This window comes from Crinia signifera, chromosome 11 (genome assembly GCF_055691185.1).
Source record: "Crinia signifera chromosome 11, ASM5569118v1, whole genome shotgun sequence".
Classification (NCBI taxonomy): Eukaryota; Metazoa; Chordata; class Amphibia; order Anura; family Myobatrachidae; genus Crinia; species Crinia signifera.
In genome coordinates, this window is record NC_139227.1 from 39007926 (window position 1) to 39029081 (window position 21156).

The 21156-nt window shown below is 45.9% G+C and overlaps 1 protein-coding gene across 1 annotated transcript in view; it reads left to right on the plus strand.

Moving 5' to 3' along the window:
* FA2H (fatty acid 2-hydroxylase) overlaps positions 1-21156 on the plus strand; it is a 54536-nt gene that overhangs the window by 24831 nt on the left and 8549 nt on the right. The window contains exon 2 of the mRNA XM_083163834.1: positions 12043-12135. Coding sequence (XP_083019960.1) covers positions 12043-12135 — 93 coding nt within the window. The remainder of the gene's footprint in view (positions 1-12042; positions 12136-21156) is intronic.

Sequence of the window (21156 nt, forward strand, 5' to 3'; positions counted from 1 at the left end):
CACCATTTGCAAGGCGGGGTTTGGTTGACTCGCAAGGGTGTGAATTTGCATTCGAACGAGTCAACCAGAATAACCCCCTGTACATTAGCTAGGGGAAGTTACATTTCTGCATTTCCATTAGAACAGATTCCTGCAAAACCTGTAGTTCTGCTAATCAGGCTCCTCAGCAGTGTATGGTTCTTACTTGTCTGCAGTGATGCTCAGCTCATGTATATAGGAGAAATAGGCTTGCCATCCTAACAATGGGGCTGATTCATACCTGCGCAGTGTATCGACAGTCAGTCATGTGATCTGGCACTTAACATTTGTAGTAGATCCCTTCCTGTACGTTATCGTGGTTATTACATATGATATGGCGGTCAGATGTTGGTGCCGTATCCATATTCTAGCACTGTCTGACCTACCATGGTTACATACCACAACCATGATGTGTGCCTCTTTGGTATACATGTCTGCAAACACATCTACAGTATTTGTCACGGCTTACCATCCTAACCCTCCCTTATTTACCATAATAAATCTCCAACCTATACCACCCACACTGGGCTGAACATTAATGTACAGGAACTTGTGCTAGAACTCATAGCAGCCAATCAGAAAATACGTATCAGGCTGAGAAGTGGTCGGCTGCATGCTACAGTGGTCAATTATCAATACACTGCGCATGCATCTGGGCAGTGACGCCGTGCTGCGATGAAAGCCTGCTACTTTTTTCCTACTAGCTGTTTGCAAGGTGATTGACAGGAAGTAGGGGGGTGGTCAAAGGCTGTTAGAGGAGGGTTTGTGAAGTCAGCTCCGGCCTTGAGTCGCAGAGTAAGCCCCTGGCTACTCCTAGCTTGTGATAAGTGGTTACCAATATTAAATAATTTGAGTGTGAGCATCGCACTGATTATTGTGTACTGGGAATGCTGTGTGGCATAATGGCAGCTGGGGGAACTGTGTGGCATAAAGTGTACTGGAAAAAGCTGTGTGGCATAATGTGTACTGCGAATGCTGTGTGGCATAATAGGAGCTGGGGGCACGGGGTGGCGTAATGTGTACTGAAAATGCTGTGTGGCATAATGGCAGCTGGGGGCACTGTGTGGAATAATGTGTACTGGGAATGCTGTGTGGCATAATGGGAGCTGGGGGCATTGTGCATAATGAGGTGCCGGATGACTGTCCGACAGTTGGGATTCCAACAGTCAGTACTCCCACATCGGAATCCTGACTGTTTAAATGCCTGGCAGCCGTGATCCTGACTGACAGGGGATATTCTCCCTTGTGGGGGTCCACGACACCGACAGAGCGAGAATCGAACCTGTGATGAGCAAAGGGTCACGAGCACAGCGAGCCTGCAAGGGGCTTCTTTGCGCTCTCCCCCCTGCCGGGGCACTGGCAGTCGGGATTCCGATGTCGGTATACTGACCGTTGGTATCCCGATTTGTCGGACCGCCATAACTTACCCGGCATAATGTGTACTGGGAATGCTGTGTGGCATAATGGGAGCTGAAGGCACTTTGTGGCATAATGTGAGCTGGGGACATTGTGTGCCATAATGGGTACTGGGAATACTGTGTGGCATAATGGGAGCTGGGGGCACTGTATGGCATAATGTGTACAATGTGGTATATTTGCTATGTTACAATGACAGCATTACACTGCTGCATCTCTCTTCCATGGCTGAATAGAGTCCATTATATTGTGACTTTTTTGCTGGGATCCAGGGTTTATGATTCCGAATCCTTACTGGTGAAAGGCCCTGGACTGGACTAGTGGTGTCAGTGGGAATGTGTACGCCATGCATCCATGGCCAGTAGCTCCTTTAGGAATGTTGTTGGGCACTTTCTGCCATTGGAGCGCACAGTCTGCAGCTCTCTTGTCCTGCCCTCTACATGTTTCCCACGTGCAGATAATATTCCTGTTATACATAAAACACAACTGCGCTACGTGATAAGCCTATTAGAAGGCACCTTGAATAGCATGAGCCTGGCTGACATGTACAACCTTTGCGACTAGTAAAGACAGACTTTGGGGTCTATGTACTAAACCTTGGAGAGAGATAAAGTGGATGGTGATAAAGAGGGTGATTCAACAACGCTCGGGAGCAGCCATTGATCGCTGCTTACCGAGCAGCTTAACATCTTTTTTTTTGTGGTCATCTAATGATAGTGGTTTATGATGTTGTCCTCTCCAGTGAATCCATATAAATTGAGAAATACCACAGGATAGTGCTATACGTCTAGAAGTTTTTTTTTTTTAACACACACAATAGTTAATCCAAAGCGTTTCATCCCAAAGGAACTTCATCAGGGGAATCACCGAACTGGTTCTCTCTGTGGTGTCACTTGTCAGCTAATCCTGGCACCAGTCTATGTTCTGTCTATCCCCATCTCTCCAGATGTAAGAGACTCACCCACAACCACTTGCCACTCACTACACAAGTCAGAGACAAGAATTTAGTAAATTATATAAGATACCCACAGGATGAGTATAAGAGAGTAAATGTATTTCTGCCGTTCTCTAAAAGTATGGGGGATCAAGGGTCTGACTGTAACCCAGTGGCGTAACTAATAAATATGCACCCCCCGCCAATTTTGGCAGTGCCTCCCCGCCTGCCCGAGTAAAGTTACCCCCGCCTGAGTAAAGTTAACCCCCCCTTACCCCCTTTGCATGCCGCTTGACGCCATTGCTGCATTCCTGGCTGGTTTACTACTGCATTCCCAGTGCTCCAAGAACTGCTCCTAATGAAAGGTGACCCTCCCAAAATGGCTGCCCCTAATAGCAGACTGTTTTTAAAGATGCTAGAGGAGGGAGCTGCCTCTTGTGAGGGTCAGTTTTCAGTAGCACCGCAAGGAGGAGACGGAGAGCTGGGACCGCACAGCCGCCATAGACAACTAACAGTGAGTCCCGGCCACAGACACTGCAGCAGTGTAACCATACCCCCGGCGCCCACACTTTCTCAGCACCTCCTCGCCACGCGGGGTCTGCAGGGCTATTGTTAGTAACCAGAATCTTCCTTTGCAAGGAATTCTAGCCAATAGGACAATTCTTAGAAAGTTTACAAAGGTAATCTGGTATAAGACCTAAAGCTCATGTTATCAGTCCAGGACTCACTGACCCGTATGATCTGTATGAATCCAATCTTCAGTGTACACAGAAAGGTCCTGTTACCTAGGAGACTGCATGTCAATTCCATAAGCTCCGGCTGTTCACCTTCAGTAGTAATGTGGGATAGATTAACGCCGCTATTCCGAGAAACGTTTACTTTCCCTCCAGTATGGAATAGGCAGGTGTAGTTAAATATAAAGAATTGTTTCCGGTATACAGCTTTGCTTTATAATATACAAGTACGGTATTATATACACACACACTCAAAAGTAGTCTTATTTGATGTTTAAGGCTATATTCTATTGGTAGGGATGAGAGGTGAACAGTTTGAGAACTCAGATTACTATTTGACCATATTGGCAGTAAACAGTTTCAGATGTGGGATTATATATATTTTTGTAGCATAATTTCGCCAAATTAAGCTACGGTATTACATTACTTCAGGATTTCCCAGACTCAGCCCTCAAGACAAGCAATAGTCCAGGATTGGACTGGCAGGTGGCTGTGGGCCAGATGCTTAAATGAAACTGACAGACCGGGGTTAAAGTGTGTGTGGGGTACTATTGTGTAGTGTAACTTCAATAAGGGGCACTACTGTGTCATAACTTGAATAAGGGGTACTACTATGTGTCGTAAAGGGAATAAGGGGAACTACTAGGTAATGTAATATGAATCAGGGGCAATACATGCAGTGTAATCTGAGTATAATTGTGCTACTGTGTGGAGTTATTTTAATTGGGGGTACTACTGTGTGACCACACCCCTTTCTGGTGAGACCACTTCCCCTTTATAAAGTATGGGAGGTAGGGCACTAAACCCTGACACTGGCCTAGTGGGAAGGTGATGTGGGGGGTCAGTGGCAGGAGAAATGAGTTCCGCCACCTCTCCAGGACCACGTTAAGTCCTACTAACAGTCTGGCAATAGTCATAAAACAGACTGATACTACCTGAGACAAATATAACTGGGAAAACACTACTAACTCCCTATGAGCGCTGCCCAGTGTGCTGGACAGCAGCGATTACAGCACTGCTCTTCTCCCCACACAGAGGACCAGGACGTGGGACGTAGTATAGGAACAGTCACTGTGTGCTTGTCTGTGCTGCCCTGTACTCACTAGCATGTGGAGGGGGGACGAGTGGGAGCTGGAATTTTATGAATGCGGAGACTGAGGGCACCATGAATGAAGCAAACAGATTGCAGATTTTTCACCCAAGTCATTGTGCTCACCCCCATGAATTTACAGCATGCCTGCCGGCAAATTTGCTGTGTGATCCTGGTAGGATGGCCACATACTGATACTTGGTATTTGGGTAACTGTAGCATGCTTGGAAACGTGAGCTGTTCTGTATAAGACATACCCACCCTACCTACCAACATATGTGCGTTGGATTCAGAAGCAGACCAACCAGGGTGGATGGTCCAATTCAGAGTAAGCCCATGGGTTCTTGAGTACCCAGAATTCTCAGAAGGCACCAAATGTATTTATTTTAATGGAGTCGCATGCCGTGGACCATGATTGAAGCCTGCCCCTTCAGCCGTTAAGATCCTCCCCCTCTTCAAAGAGTCACAAATCATGTTATGAGGGGGTGGGGCCTAATTACACCCTGGTTGGACCGCCGCTGAATCCAACGCACATATGTTGGTAGGTAGGGTGGGTATATCTATATAGATAGGCTTTTTCATTCGCGTGGACTCGCTACACTAATTGGGCGTCCATGTTGACAGATTTTACATTGTAAAAACCTTTTAATATAAATATACTTAATAATGAATTGAGAATGCAGAAGATTGTCACACTCAATAATGGTAATTGAATAGTTATTTTTTTATTAATGAGCTAACTAACATAGCATATATGACCGGTTGTATCATTGATATATAATCACGTGGAAATGTAAAATAAAAAATACAATTGCGTGCAAAAAAAAGCACTCTAAAAAACATTAATATTAATAAACTCTAAAAAAGGTAAATGGTCACTAGGTTGCAAGTCAGAAGGTCGACATGCATTATGTTGACCACAGAAGGCCGAGAGGCCTTTGGTCGACACATGAAAAAGGTCAACATTGCTTAAGGTTGACAGGGTCATTAGGTCGAACACAAGCATTGGGTCGACATTGTGGTACACTTTTCATATGCATGTATCGAAGTTGATACAGCAAATCGAGGACACTCGGATCAATGGTCCATAGAGTGGCTAATGGTATATGTCCTTATAATGTGTCGGGAATGTGGTGGCCCCAGATATAGTGGTAGAACAGAAAACAAACCGTTAAATGGAATAGGCACACATGGAGATGGAGAGGCCGGCAGGTGTGTCTGTGGAGCGTGTCCTCTGTGCAGGGAAGACAATAGAAACGCCTCTCCGCTGAGCCGCTGGTGGCTGTCCTCTCGCCGACGCTAGTTAGCATATAAAAGTAATAACCGCTGTCCGAGCTGTTCAGTAAAGTTTCTGGGTGCAGGGTCCTTCTCCTCGACACAAAAAAAGCATGGAAAAACTCACGTCAACCTTTTCATGCTGCAGCATTTTCATTGTGTCGACATTTTGGCGACCTTTGACCCGTGCCCCCAGTACACATTATGCCTTACTGCCCCCACGTGCTGGTGATGTAGCTAAGAGGACCCCAGCTGTGTGTGGGAGGGTGGTGGTATGTTGGTAATCCAGCTCTGCGCTGCTGTGTCATTGCTACATTGCATTTAAGATATCATGACGATTTTTCTTGCTGACAGACAAGAAACAGTCATTTGTTTGCCCTCAGTGAAAGGGCATTTGACAGCTATACCCCCTTAGAACATGAGAATGGAATCAGCTTCTACAGTGTCTTCATTTTTGAAACACAGCCTGTAACATATCAGGCTGGAGGCAGAGCTGATTGGCTGGTTGTTTATCACCCTCCACTTTATCACCTTTTTGAAGCTTGATACATCTGGCCCTTAATATTAAATTCATTTATACCAACCCATGTTTAAATAACAGTAACCATAGGCAGAGAAACAGCTGAAGGTCAGGCCTGGTGGTATCAATGTAAATATCTCCTCGCTGCACACTGTAAATATTTGTTTATTGATAAGACATAATTCAGGTGTGCACCCATAATGCACTGATCCAGGTGCCAGTGCTGCCCTTAGCAAAACCTCTGCAGCAATGTGACGTATCAGTGACAGCTGTATACCCAGCAGAACTGGGTAAATGTACCTAGATATAACGACATAGCCCAACCCCCCCACCCCCCTGGTGACCCCTTTATTATCTGTTCCCATGCTGTCATCCTGCCCCGATACTAACCTCTCCGCCATAGTTACTGCAACCAGTTTTGTTGGTCTTTTTTTACTTTTTACAAGAGGTTAAAACCGATCCAGTCTTTCCGGCTTTTCCTGCCTTGTAAAAAAATCTGTAGAACAGAGCGTCCGGTGTCTGCAGAGAGATAAATGGAGTTGCACAATGCTCTGCAGATCTCCAGAGAAGCTGCAGATTGGTAGTATTACATATTAGATCCCAGGAGAAGAAGAACAGACAGAATCTAGAACTTCTAGAATATTTGTCATTAATGGTATTACAACCCAGTGCTGTAGGGCAGCACTGCTAACCACCGTGCATGGATACCATTAGTCTGGGTGTGGATCGTATTGTTGACCAGACTTAGGCTGACATTCATTAGGTCTACACAGTTAGGTCGACAGGGTTCTAGGTCGACATGGGTGAAGGTCGACATGTGTCTAGTTCGACATGTGTTTAGGTCGACATGGGTTTAGGTCGACAAATGCGTTAGGTCGACATGGGTTAGGTCAACAGGTCACGGGGCCAACATGGGTTTTTTCACTGTTTTTTGACCCGAATGTCGACACAGACACAGTTGGAAGTCAACCGTAGCCCCTCACATCGCTCACTTCTCTCGCGATGCTTTGGGCACGGTGCCACACTGCGCTCGGCACACTATTGTATTCTCACACCACGCCCTACTGGATGGTAGGGCATGAAATACCGCCTGTCGGCACATGTCGGCTCAAAAAACAGTGAATACACCCATGTCGACCTCGCAACCTGTCAACCTAACCCGTGTCGACCTAACGCATTTGTCGACCTAAAACCATGTTGACCTAGTCCCATGTCGACCTAGACACCTATCGACCTTCATCCATGTCGACCTAGAACCCTGTCAAACTTGTTGCCAGTCTGGTCTGGTCAACAATACGACCGTATCCCATTAATCCCAATCATGCCCTTGCCACAGTTGTGCTATAAGGAAATGCTAAAACTATGGCAAGGCATGCTGGGATGTGTAATTTCACAACAGCTGGAGGGCCACAGTTTGGACATGCCTGATCTTCTACTGAAATGTTCTTATAGGAAACCCACGATGAAGTTCGCTGTTTGGTGCTACCCTGACAATCCACTCTAGTTATTTTGCAATCCTTTTCTTTGTCACCATGCTCACTGCCATGACGCCTGCTTGCTCCTCATATTTCCAGAGTGGTATCCGGATGAAAGGTCATCATACAAAAAGGTTGACGGTTTTTTAAATGTTTTTCCAATTTTCACATTTTTTCATTCTTTACCAACCACGCGGAGAACAGTTGGGATCAGGAAAGTGCCCGACATAGGCAGCACATGAATTAGGGGCCCATGTGATGAAATCACAGGTGAAAAAATTGTGTTGATTTTTTTCATATTGTTGACCATTTCCACAATGACCTTGTGTCGACCCGAGGATTTGCAGCCATGCAGAGTAGCCCATACTCCATCATTACAGTGCAGGTTTTAAGGATATCCATGCAAAATCAAATTGGCTGTTCTAATTAACTCACCTCTTAACGAGGACTGTAAAACTGGGTACACACTAATGGATACATCTACAGACAGATCGGGCAGCTTCTTCTCCACACACACTGCCAAATCCGCCGGGACAGACATCGCAAATGGGCGGATGCATATCTTTAGATATATCAGGCATCGGCTATGTTGGACGCCATTCACAGGTATATCGATGGTACACACTGGCCGATGGGGTATCAATATATCGGCCAGTGTGTACCCACCTTAATGCCAATTAGAGATTGCACCCTGGCTGGTGTGGGCTCAGGATTTTCTGACGTCATTAGACAACATGCATTTGGTTCTCATAAACGGTTTTCAGGGCCCCAAACAGGCCATGTTTTCCAGGTCTCCTCATGGAATCACAAGCTAAATAATTATCTCCACCTGTGGATATCCGTGGGTAATGACTACATCTGTGCACCCGCTGGGTAACCTGGAAATGGTGAACTGTTTGGGGTGTCAGGGGCTTAGTTTGAGAACCTATGTCATAAAGTTAATGGAAGCTGAAAGAAAGATTCCTCCTCCAAGGCGGGATACCTGCAGGTATGAGGACAGTCACACGTGTCATTTCCGTCACCCTGTGCCTGCATGGGACTCTGGGGCAGAAGTATTAAGCCTGGAAAAGTGATAAAGTCGCCGGTGATAAGGCAGCAGCCAATCAGCTCCTAGCTGTCACGTTATAGGTTGGGTTTGGAAAATGGCAGTTGGCATCTGATTGGCTGCTTAGTACAGCTGCCTCTTTGTCACTATCAGTGAATCACCAGTATGACTGTACTCTAATCTACGTTACTATCTGGGAAAACATGGTTTCAGTGTCCTTTATTGTTTCATTCACCACCTGCTCTGGAAAATCAATATAAATTGTAATAAAAGAGCGGGATGGAGTTGCACGGGTTCTTCCTTTGTGGTATGAATGACACAGGCCAGGAGATCGATATGTTCTGTTCCTGTGAGGAACATGTCTGTGTCTGTTTAATATAATGATTCACTATCAATGTTGGTGGAGCATTGTTCTGCAGCACAGGTCACTGGTGGTACTCCTACTGTTTGTGGGGTATTGTCCTGCAGTACGGATCTCTAGCGGAACTACTACTACTGTTGGTGTGGCATTGTCCTGCGGTACGGGTCACTAGCGGTACTACAACTGTTGGTGGGGCTTTGTCCTGCAGTACAGGTCACTAGCGGTACTACCACTGTTGGTGGGGCATTGTCCTGCAGTACGGGTCACTAGCGGTACTACAGGTTGAGTATCCCTTATCCGAAATGCTCGGGACCACGAGCATTCCGGATATGGGATTTTTTCGGTTTTTAGAATAATTTTTTTTAGGCTTACTTACCTGTCCCCTGATGGTGTCCGGTGGTCCCTCGGCGTCCACACAGTCCCTGGGCGTCCACAGCAGGCCTCCGGCATCTTCTCTGCGTGCATTGCGCACACTCACGCAATGCATTCCTGGGACCGCTGGAGGCCCTGGAGAAGATGCCGGAGGCCTGCTGTGGACGCCCTGGGACTTGGTAAGTATGAAAAGAGGGTTAGGGGGGTAAAAACCACGGTTTTTGGAATAATTCGGAAAATGGATACACGGATACGGGATACTCAACCTGTACTACTGTTGGTGTGGCATTGTCCTGCAGCACGGGTCACTAGCGGTACTACCATTGTTGGTATGGCATTGTCCTGCAGTACGCGTCACTAGCGGTACTACAGGATGGATCATTAGTGGTATTCCTACATGGTTTTGCCCATTTTCCCCAAAAAAATTTGTACCGCGATCAGATCTGAATAAAAGCCATAGTCGCTACCCCAAGGTATTACCTTCTGCTAGTACACAAACTATAAATTACTAAAAAAGTTTGTCACTCCCATATACACTTTCTAGAAACATACACTTATTGTTTATTGGTGCCTGTGGGGTATAGCAAACTGTTCATAAATAACTCAGCTTCTGCCTGACATTTTTCAAACACAGTCTGTGACATGGCAGGTACGAGCTGATTGGCTGGCTGTTTATCACTCTCCATTTTATCACTTTTGAAGCTTAGTGCATCTGGTCCCAATGTCTAAAATCACAATTTTAAATTCAGCAGCAAAAATCTGGGCCTGATTGGTGAATTGCTGCAGAGATGGTTGTCCTTCTGGAAGGTTCTCCTCTCTGCATTGAGGAATGCTATAGCCCAACTCTGTTGGGTTCTTGGTCACCTCACTGACTAGGGCCCTTCTCCCCCGATCACTCAGTTTATGGATGATGGAGGCCACTGTGCACAATGGAACCTTGAAAGCAGCAGATATTTTTCTGTACCCTCCCCAGGTTTGTGCCTCGAGATAATCCTGTCTTGGAGGTCTAGAGACAATTCCATTGACTTCATGCTTGATTTGTGCTCTGACATGCACTGTCACATGTGGGACCTTATATAGACCGGTGTGTGCCTTACCAAATCATATCCAATCCCCTGAATTTGCCACAGGTGGACTCCAATTAAGCTGAAGGAACATCTCAATGATGATCAGTGGAAACAGGATGCACCTGAGCTCAATTTTGTGCTTCATGGTAAAGCAGGGTTGCCGACCCTCCCGGAATTACTGGGAGTCTCCCGAAAATCGGGTCCCCCTCCCGGCCCCCCGGAAGGGTGGGCAACCCTCCCGGACCCCCACTGAGCCCCCCGATCGCGGCATTTAAATGCCGCAATCCGCGGGTCTCAGAGGAGGGGGCGGAGCTGAAACGACATACTCGTGTCATTTTAGCCCCCTCCATGGAGATGAGCGATTTTGACTATTTCCTATAATGGGGGCGGGGCCCCGCCCCCGAACGGGTAATGAAAGTCTCCTCTCCGGGCTTCTCCCGGAGAGGAGCTTTGAAAGTCGGCAACCCTGTGGTAAAGGCTGTGAATACTTATGTACATGTGATTTCTTAAGTTTTTTAATTTTCATATTATCAAAATCTCCCAAAATCTTTTTTCCATTGTCATTATGAGGTATTGGGGCAGATGTATTAAACCTTGACAAGAGATAAATGCAAGGGTGATATAGAGAGATAAACGTCCAGCCAATCACCTGCTAACTACCATGTTACAAGCTGTGTTTGAAAAAAGTCAGTAAGGAGCTGATTGGCTGGTCGTTTATCTCTCTATCACCCTTGCATTTATCTCTTTTTAAGGCTTAATACATCTGCCCCATTGTGAGTAGAATATTGACATAAAACATTTATTCTATTTTGGAATAAGGCTGTAACAACAAAATGTGTGAAAAAGTGAAGCGCTGTGAATACTTTCCAGATGCACTGTATATGGAAAATGACCAATTCACTCCTTTTTCTGTATCCTGTATGTATCCTCATGCTTCATATTAATAATATTCATAAATAAAACAATGTGACCTCATACATTTATGAACATCCCCAACAATGGGGGTAATGGTTAGCAATAATACTGCCTCACAGCACTGAGGTCTTGGTTTTGATTCCAAGTAAGGGTGTATCTGTGTGGTGTTTGTATGTTATCCTCTTGTTTGCATGGGTTTCCCCAGGGTGCTTTAGTTCCCTCCCACAACCCTAAAACATACTGGCTGGTTATTTCAGCTCCTGCAGAAACTGTAACCCTATTGTGTGTGTGCGTGTCCATCTGGGAGGGTATAGATTGTAAGCTCCATTGGTGCAGGGACTGATGCGAGTGACATATTCTCTGTTAAGCCATGGGTAATTATACATTGAAATGTGTGGATAAAATTAAAAGCTCTTCAGTAAATGGCTTACTATACAGGCAATATACCTGTATAGATGGTATATAGTATTTATAGTAAGGTGGAATAATGTATAGTATTTATAATATGGTATATAGCATTGATAAGACATTGGCATATGCCATGACAGTGGAGTAGTCCAATTGTAGAGCATCAATATCTATTTTATTGGAAGTGCATCAGGAGTAAACCAATGTCCGTTTAGTACATTGCAGTACAACGCTATATTTTGATATGATAAGGAAATTGCTATGGCATGGGGGTATGCACCAATAGTGCGGTGTATAATATCGGCAATAGAGCGTTATATTGTACTGGTAATAGATTGGTGTATAGATTATTAGCAATATCTTAACAACCGTGATGCTGATTGTTGTTTTCCCAATGCTTCTTCTCTTCCAGCACGTGAGAGAACGAGTGAAACAGTCCTCGCCCGCTCAGAGCCACGCCAGTTCCACGCCCGGAGTGCAGTTTAAAACCTTTAATCCAGAGACGGTAAGAGAGCACGCTCTGCTGCATTCCTCTCTAGGCCTCACAGATTGTGAGTAAAGTAATTACAGCGCTGGTTCCTTACAGCGTGATAAGCAATATAAGCTTGTATGCACTTACCTTCCATCAGTCATACTGTAGTAGCAGGGGTGATGGGTAATCACACACCAGACTCTAACCCTACATTATCCCTGACTGTGTATCTAGAAGTACTGATGGCACAGGCCGGTCACACCAATGCTGCTGTGAAGGCACAGGCCGGTCACACTATTGCTGCTGTGAAGGCACAGGCCGGTCACACCATTGCTGCTGTGAAGGCACAGGCCGATCACACCAATGCTGGGGCTTTACTTTGCAGCATTTTCCACACCTGTGTAAATGTATGCACCGTACACATATCTACATACATACAGACACACTGTATTTTATCTCATTTCTCCTGTTTTATTACCGTGCCATTTGCTATGGCATCGCTGTGTTTTAATATTTATTGAAAAGTTAGCAATTTTCTAAAAGGGCCTAATTCAGACCAAATTCATGGTCCGGGCGATTATCAGTAGACTGCGAATTTGTACGACCCGTAGTATGCATGCGCCAGGCCGTCCTGTTATAAAATTGTGCTACTTTTTATATAGCTGGCCGTACGCAGGGGGTTGACAGGAAGCCAGCGTTTTGGGGTGGTAACCGGATGTTTCCTGGGAGTGTCAGGGAAAAGCACAGGCCTGCCGAGGTGTCTGAGGGGAGGTCATGTGACGTCAGCTCCGGCTCCAATCATCCGGTTTCTATGGCAGCCGCCAGTGGTCGAAGTGGGGCGGTATACGGGGGTATGCCATACCGCCACTTTAATCTGAAGATGCTCTCTGATCACTCAGCAGCGCATATTGTGCTTTTGTAATACCCCTGTACAACGGGGCAGTCTGGCAGGGGACGTTGATGGACAGGGGGTGTCCGAAGGTGCGCACTATATTCACTCTTTACTTTTCCATACCCCCACTTCAAAATTTCCATACCCCCACTTCAAAATTTCCACTTCGACCACTGCCAGCCGCTACGCACAGACTGCACACACTGGGAAATCATTTGATGGTGAGCGGCTTGCGACGGGATTTTCAGCTATTTGCAGGCCTGCTGTATTTTCGGAAGCCTTTCGCAGACTTGCAAGGTGCGGGATTTCACTCTGGCGAGGCGGGGTACCCCTGATCACAGGACTCTGAAAATTAGCAGCCGTGAGATCATGTCTGATTTAGGCCCTCATTCTCTAGTCTATATGTTGTGGTAGGCCAAGGGACATTTTAGCAGACACTTTCTGGAGACAAAATCCCTACTGCGCAGTGACCACTATAAGTCACTATGTAGCACTTTAGGTTGAGTGGATAGAAATACAAGACTCTTGGACTGTGGAATGCTTGATGGCTTCCCTAAGTTCATGTGGCTAGTGGCTTCTTCCCTACGTTCACTTGGCAAGCGGCGTCTCCCCTATGCTCAGGTGGCGAGTGGCTTCTCCCCTACGTTCAGGTGACGAGTGACTTCTTCCATACGTTCAGGTGGCGAGTGGCTTCTTCCCTACGTTCAGGTGGTGAGTGGCTTTTCCCTACGTTTAGGTGGCGAGTGGCTTCTTCCCTATGTTCAGGTGGCTAGTGTTTTTTCCCTAGGTTCAGAAGGCGAGTGGCTTCTTCCCTACGTTCAGGTGGCGAGTAGCTTCTCCCTATGTTCAAGTGGCGAGTGGCTTCTTCTGATTTAGGCCCTCATTCTCTAGTCTATATGTTGTGGTAGGCCAAGGGACATTTTAGCAGACACTTTCTGGAGACAAAATCCCTACTGCGCAGTGACCACTATAAGTCACTATGTAGCACTTTAGGTTGAGTGGATAGAAATACAAGACTCTTGGACTGTGGAATGCTTGATGGCTTCCCTAAGTTCATGTGGCTAGTGGCTTCTTCCCTACGTTCACTTGGCAAGCAGCGTCTCCCCTATGCTCAGGTGGCGAGTGGCTTCTCCCCTACGTTCAGGTGACGAGTGACTTCTTCCATACGTTCAGGTGGCGAGTGGCTTCTTCCCTACGTTCAGGTGGTGAGTGGCTTTTCCCTACGTTTAGGTGGCGAGTGGCTTCTTCCCTATGTTCAGGTGGCTAGTGTTTTTTCCCTAGGTTCAGAAGGCGAGTGGCTTCTTCCCTACGTTCAGGTGGCGAGTAGCTTCTCCCTATGTTCAAGTGGCGAGTGGCTTCTTCTGATTTAGGCCCTCATTCTCTAGTCTATATGTTGTGGTAGGCCAAGGGACATTTTAGCAGACACTTTCTGGAGACAAAATCCCTACTGCGCAGTGACCACTATAAGTCACTATGTAGCACTTTAGGTTGAGTGGATAGAAATACAAGACTCTTGGACTGTGGAATGCTTGATGGCTTCCCTAAGTTCATGTGGCTAGTGGCTTCTTCCCTACGTTCACTTGGCAAGCAGCGTCTCCCCTATGCTCAGGTGGCGAGTGGCTTCTCCCCTACGTTCAGGTGACGAGTGACTTCTTCCATACGTTCAGGTGGCGAGTGGCTTCTTCCCTACATTCAGGTGGTGAGTGGCTTTTCCCTACGTTTAGGTGGCGAGTGGCTTCTTCCCTATGTTCAGGTGGCAAGTGTTTTTTCCCTAGGTTCAGAAGGCGAGTGGCTTCTTCCCTACGTTCAGGTGGCGAGTAGCTTCTCCCTATGTTCAGGTGGCGAGTGGCTTCTTCTGATTTAGGCCCTCATTCTCTAGTCTATATGTTGTGGTAGGCCAAGGGACATTTTAGCAGACACTTTCTGTAGACAAAATCCCTACTGCGCAGTGACCACTATAAGTCACTATGTAGCACTTTAGGTTGAGTGGATAGAAATACAAGACTCTTGGACTGTGGAATGCTTGATGGCTTCCCTAAGTTCATGTGGCTAGTGGCTACTTCCCTACGTTCACTTGGCAAGCGGCGTCTCCCCTATGCTCAGGTGGCGAGTGGCTTCTCCCCTACGTTCAGGTGGCGAGTGGCTTCTCCCCTACGTTCAGGTGGCGAGTGGCTTCGTCCCTACATTCAGGTGGCGAGTGGCTTGTCCCTACATTCAGGTGGCGAGTGGCTTTTCCCTACGTTCAGGTGGCGAGTGGCTTCTTTCCTATGTTCAGGTGGCAAGTGGCTTATCCCTAGGTTCAGATGGCGAGTGGCTTCTTCCCTATGTTCAGGTGGCAAGTGGCTTATCCCTAGGTTCAGATGGCGAGTGGCTTCTTCCCTACGTTCACGTGGCGAGTTGCTTCTCCCTATGTTCAGGTGGCCAGTGGCTTCTTCTGTACATTCACGTGGTGAGTGACTTCTCCCTACGTTCAGGCGGCGAGCGGCTTCTCCCTAAGTTCAGGCGGTGAGTGGCTTCTCCCCTACGTTCATGTGGCGAGTGGCTTCTCCCTACATTCAGGTGGCGAGTGGCTTCTCCCTACGTTAAGGTGGGGAGTGGCTTCTCTCCTCCTACCACTATATATGGCAGTTTTATCCCCTGGATTTGAAGCTTCTTTCTTTCTCTTTAATCTACCCCTTCTTTCCATGCTCTTACTCTTTCTAGATTTTCCCTTTCTCATACTGTTCCTGGATTACTGATTGATGGGTTTATTAACAAGTTAATCAGCGGATACCTTATCTAAGCTCCAGTGTATGTTTTGTCGATTTGTCATATGTTACATTCTTGGTTTGGAAACATTTTCAGTATTCAATCAAACTAATTTGCTTTTAAATGAGCAATAAACACTTAATTTTAAAATAAAAAACGTACAGGGACTTTGTGGGTCTATAAGATCATGAAGTATATAACAAACTATTTGCGGACTAATCATTGTATGAAGTCAGTGTCTGTTTACTAGTTAAGTGTCTGTGTCTGAAGCAATCACCGACAATATAACCAAATACTGCAACAATGACGTTTGCAATATTTGGGTTGTTCTGTGTGACTGTAAACTAATTTAATTTGTATTGCTGTGAAGATTTTAATTATTATTGTATCCTATAGACTATGGGCAGAATTCAATGTTGACTGCTATCTCCGACAGGGGAAATAGCGGCCACCGCCTATTCAATGCTGCCATTTCCGACAGCAATGATGGCAAATCCGACTTTAAAACAAGTAGGAACTGTTTTATTGGAAATGGCCGTGGAATGTCAAGGTTACGGTCATATTCACCGAAACGCCCACTTTTTGACACTCGACAGGCGGAACATTGAATTCCGCCTGTTGAGATGCAGGCGAGCTGACTGAAAACAGCCCGTGATTCTGACTGTCAGGCCGTTCCGTCAGTCGGAATCCCACATTGAATACGCCAATCTACAGAACTCATTCTTAGCAGTTGTACTAATGGTTTATCCTAGCCCATGCCATCGCTATTAGCTTTTGTATACCGCACTTAGTAGAAGAATAGGGGGGATATGTAATTGGGTCCAAATGGTCAGAGGTGCATGATTTTGCCGTGTAAATGATTGCCGCCTTAAAAATATGGCTATTGTCGGTCAACATTCACTCATCCACTGCCTCCCTCGGGTTCGGATCTCAGGGTCTGTGTCTGTGTTATCCTGCAGAAGTACTGCCGGATCACAGTGCACCTGGTTCTAATCTAGTTAATCGCTGCATCATTACTGGTCCCAGCCAGTGTACAGTAATTCCAGCACCAGCTTGATTTACCACTACTTACTCGGTTCCAAACTATTTCCGTTATAGCCAATCTTAATCCGGTAATAAGAATAACCGTTCCAGCCCGGTATGCCGTTTAACCGGTCCCAGATTAACATGCAGTCTAACTGGTTCTAGCCCGGTACCCAGTTTATCCAGTCCCAGTCCAGCACTCAGCCTTACTGGTTCTAGCCCGGTACCCAGTTTAACCGGTCCCAGCCCAGCACTCTGCCTAACCAGCTCTAGCCCGGTACCAAGTTTATCCAGTCCCAGTCCAGCACTCAGCCTAACCGGTTCTATTCCGGTACCCAGTTTAACCGGTCCCAGTCCAGCACTCCGTCTAACCAGCTCTAGCTCGGTAACAAGTTAAACAGGCCCCAGTCCGGTATCTAGTATAACTTAACCATATCCAGCCTGGTAACCAGCATAGCCAGAGTCCAAACTGGCATCTAGCCTATTCTAGTCTATCTAGGCCATAGTGGAAACCAAACCCATGACCTCCATGCTGAAAAGCAGTATTGCTAACCATTACACCACCCTTGCTGGCCTAGATGCCTTTTCTTTCTTTGTATAACAAGACATCATTCTGCGGAGTTAACCCACATCGTCCTGAGAGTTTAGGATCTGTAGTTGGTGCCTGCAGTGGGTATTCGGATAGGACCTTCCCGTGAAGCAGCAGCCTCCCGGATTGGGGAGTGCTTGATGAGATTTAGCAGGATGCAGACCGATAGGATCCCAGTGGATGAGTGCAATCAGTACCCTCCTCATACAGGGATGTGATGATTTTTAGGTGTCTCATTAATGATGCCCCAAGGACTGGATTGGGGAACCTGCCCCATGGAGTATTAAGACGAATGACCACAAATGCATGGCGCCAATATCTTGCAGGTGCCCCTGTTCCGGTGCCCAGATATTCTGGATTATGGCAGTATGACGCAGGAATATTATTTTATTTATTAACAGTTTCTTATATAGCGCAGCATATTCCGTTGCGCTTTACAAAAGGAGACAGTGATACAACAAACAGGGTATTTACAGACAGTCAAAAGGTAGGAGGGCCCTGCTCGCAAGCTTACAATCTATAGGGAAATAGACATTGATACATAAGGATAGATACTGTATTCTTTATTGCATCGATTCCACCAGAAAGCAAGATTCTGTGACTGGTTCTGGAACGTGATAAGCTTACCTGAAGAGATGAGTTTTCAGGGAACGCTTGTAGGTTTGGAGACTGGAGGAGAGTCTTATTGTGCTTGGGAGGGCATTCCACAGAGTGGGTGCAGCCCGAAGAAAGTCCTGCAGTCGGGAATGGGAGTGAGTAATGAGTGTGGATGAGAGACGCAGATCTTGGGAGGATCGTAGAGGTCGGGTTGGAAGATACTTTGAGATAAGAGAAGAGATGTATGTTGGTGTAGTTTGGTTTATGGCTTTGTTTGTAAGTAAAATAATTTTGTATTGAATACGGTAGAATACAGGTAACCAATGAAGTGACTGACAGAGTAGCTTTGCAGACGATGAACGTCTGGCTAGGAAGATTAGCCTCGCAGCTGCATTCATGATGGACTGTAGTGGTGAGAGTCTGTATTGGGGAAGGCCAATAAGGAGACTATTGCAATAATTAATACCGTGAGATAATGAGTGCATGGATTAGAGTTTTTGCAGTGTCTTGTGTAAGGTAAGGGCAAATTCTTAATATGTTTTTTAGGTGCACGTGGCATGATTTTGAAACAGATTGAATGTGGGGTACAAAGGAAAGTTGAGAGCCAAGGATAACACCTAGGCAGCGAGCTTGAGAGGTAGGAGTGATTGTCATATTCTCAACAGCAATAGAGATATCAGGTTGGTAACTACTATTTAATGGCGGAAATATAATTAATTCTGTTTTTGAAATATTAAGTTTGAGGTGGCGATATGACATCCAGGATGAAACAGCAGAAAGGCAATCAGAGACACGGCTCAATATAGATGGGGACATGTCAGGGGAGGATAGGTAGAGCTGAGTATCATCCGCATACAGATGATACTGAAATCCAAAAGAGCTGATAAATTTGCCAAGAGATGAGGTATAGATTGAGAAAAGCAGAGGACCTAAAACTGAACCCTGAGGTACTCCAACTGACAGAGGTAGTGAAGAGGAGGTAGATCAGAGAAACAAACACTAAAGGAGCAGTTAGATAGGTAGGATGAGAACCAAGAGAGGGCTGTGTCTTTAAGACCTAGGGATTGCAGTGTTTGTATGAGACGTGTGTGGTCAACAGTGTCAAAAGCAGCAGAGAGATCTAGAAGAATTAGTAGTGAATAGTGGCCTTTAGACTTAGCAGTGACCAGATCATTCACAACTTTAGTCAGTGCTGTCTCTGTGGAGTGTTGGGCACGAAAGCCTGACTGAAGCGGGTCCAGTAAGTTGTGCGAGTTAAGAAAGTGTGTGAGGTGAGTGTAGGCAAGTCTTTCAAGTAGTTTGGAGGTGCATGAAAGTTGAGAGATGGGACGGTAGGTTGAGAGAGAGCTTGGGTCACAATATTGTTTTTTTTTCAGATTAGGAGTAATAACTACGTGTTTGAACAATGAAGGAAAGACACCAGTAGAGAAAGAGAGGTTACAGATTTTAGTTAAGATTGGGATGAGCACAGGAGACAGAGATTTACTTATTTGTGAGGGTATAGGGTCAAAAGGAGAGGTAGTAGAGTGGGAGGAAGAGAAAAGTGCAGATACTTCATCTTCATTTGTGGGATCAAATGAAGTAAATGCATCAGAGGGCTCAGGCATCGAATGGAGCAGATCGCCAGCTGAGTTGGAGGATACCAATTCATCTCTGATCTTGTCAATCTTATCCCTGAAGTAGGAAGCAAGATCTTGTGCATGGATAGTGGTTGGTGGCTTGGGTGAGGGTTGAGAAGGGATTTAAATGTATTAAAAAGACATTTTAGGTTAGACACTTGAGCAGAAATGAGAGTTTGGAAATATGTTTGTTTGGCAGTTTCCAGGGCATAACTATAGGACTGATAGATAGTCTTATATGTAAAGAAATCCATTGGACTGTGAGATTTACACAATTTACGCTCAATTTTGTGTGAGAGATTTTGTAGGTGTCTCGTTAATTTAGAGTGCCACGGTTGACGTCTAGGCCTACGTGGAGTGTAGTGGGTAACTGAAGCCACTTCATATCATAGTAATATTCCAACCCCACCTCCTCTGCTGTCACCAGGCCTGAAGGTGTGTGTGTGTGTGTGTGTGTGTGTGTGTGTGTGTGTGTGTGTGTGTGTGTGTGTGTGTGTGTGTGTGTGTGTGTGAAGTGGAGACCACCTTGTGACAGGGCTGCAGGGGAGGTTGTGCCTGATTGTGAGAGCCATGTTTCTGTTATAGCCAGCAGGTTGAAGTTGTTTGAAATGAAGAGGTCGTGGATGGATGTTAATTTGTTGCCAACAGAGCGTACATTACATAACGCACATTTTAGTGATTTGGGGATGAAGGGAGGTATTTGATGTTTATGAGGTTAGCTGGATTACTATGTTCCTGAGAGTTAGGTGCCTGCGAGCGGGGCAAGCAGCTGGGGCCTGGATTAAGTGAAATGTCACCAGCTAATAGAAGCAGTAGAGAGAGATAGGTGTAGCTGCAGGTGGTTTGTGAATGTTGTCTATGGCGATAGTTTGTGGATGTTATTGTCAATGTAGAGAGATCTGTAACAATCTCATGAGTGTTAATAAGAGGGTCATGGATAATTGAGGCAGAAATGTGTATAGAGGGCTGAGTTTAAGGGAGAGAGAGAGAAGAGACTGATTTTGAGAGAAGACCATGGAGAGCAATGCAGAGCAATAGTTTGTAGTACATGGTGTATTGGAACAGAGTTATATAGGCAGAGAGAGTTATGTTACACTTGCAAAAGTTAATACCAGCTTACTGGTGTTGCACAGATCGAAAGGCTCGTGTGGCCAAGAACGGAATATCTGTGACTCAAACACAAATCTATCCTCCCACGAGCTCCTATATAAATATACCTTGTCGGCAGAAAGAGTTAAATCCGCTGTGCATGCATATGAACAGATGGTCCTTATTGGGTCTAAGGGTCATATAGGATGTTGGTGATAAAGCACAATGTGATAAGATACGTCCCAAGTGCTGGTACAATAGTCCTGATCTTTTTCTCTAGTGTTGTACATTCACCACAGGTGTGGCCGCCACAGACGACAGGAGTTGTAGTCTAGTACTGCTCGCTGCTGTTCTGCCTGAGTCTGACCTGGGTGGTCCAGATCTGATAGCAGAAACTATCCCTGTACAAAAGTCATTTATCTATTGATCCTAGGCTTCCACCAACGTACAGTCCTTTCACCCAGAATGTGGCTTACAGCTGCCAACAAACAGATTTG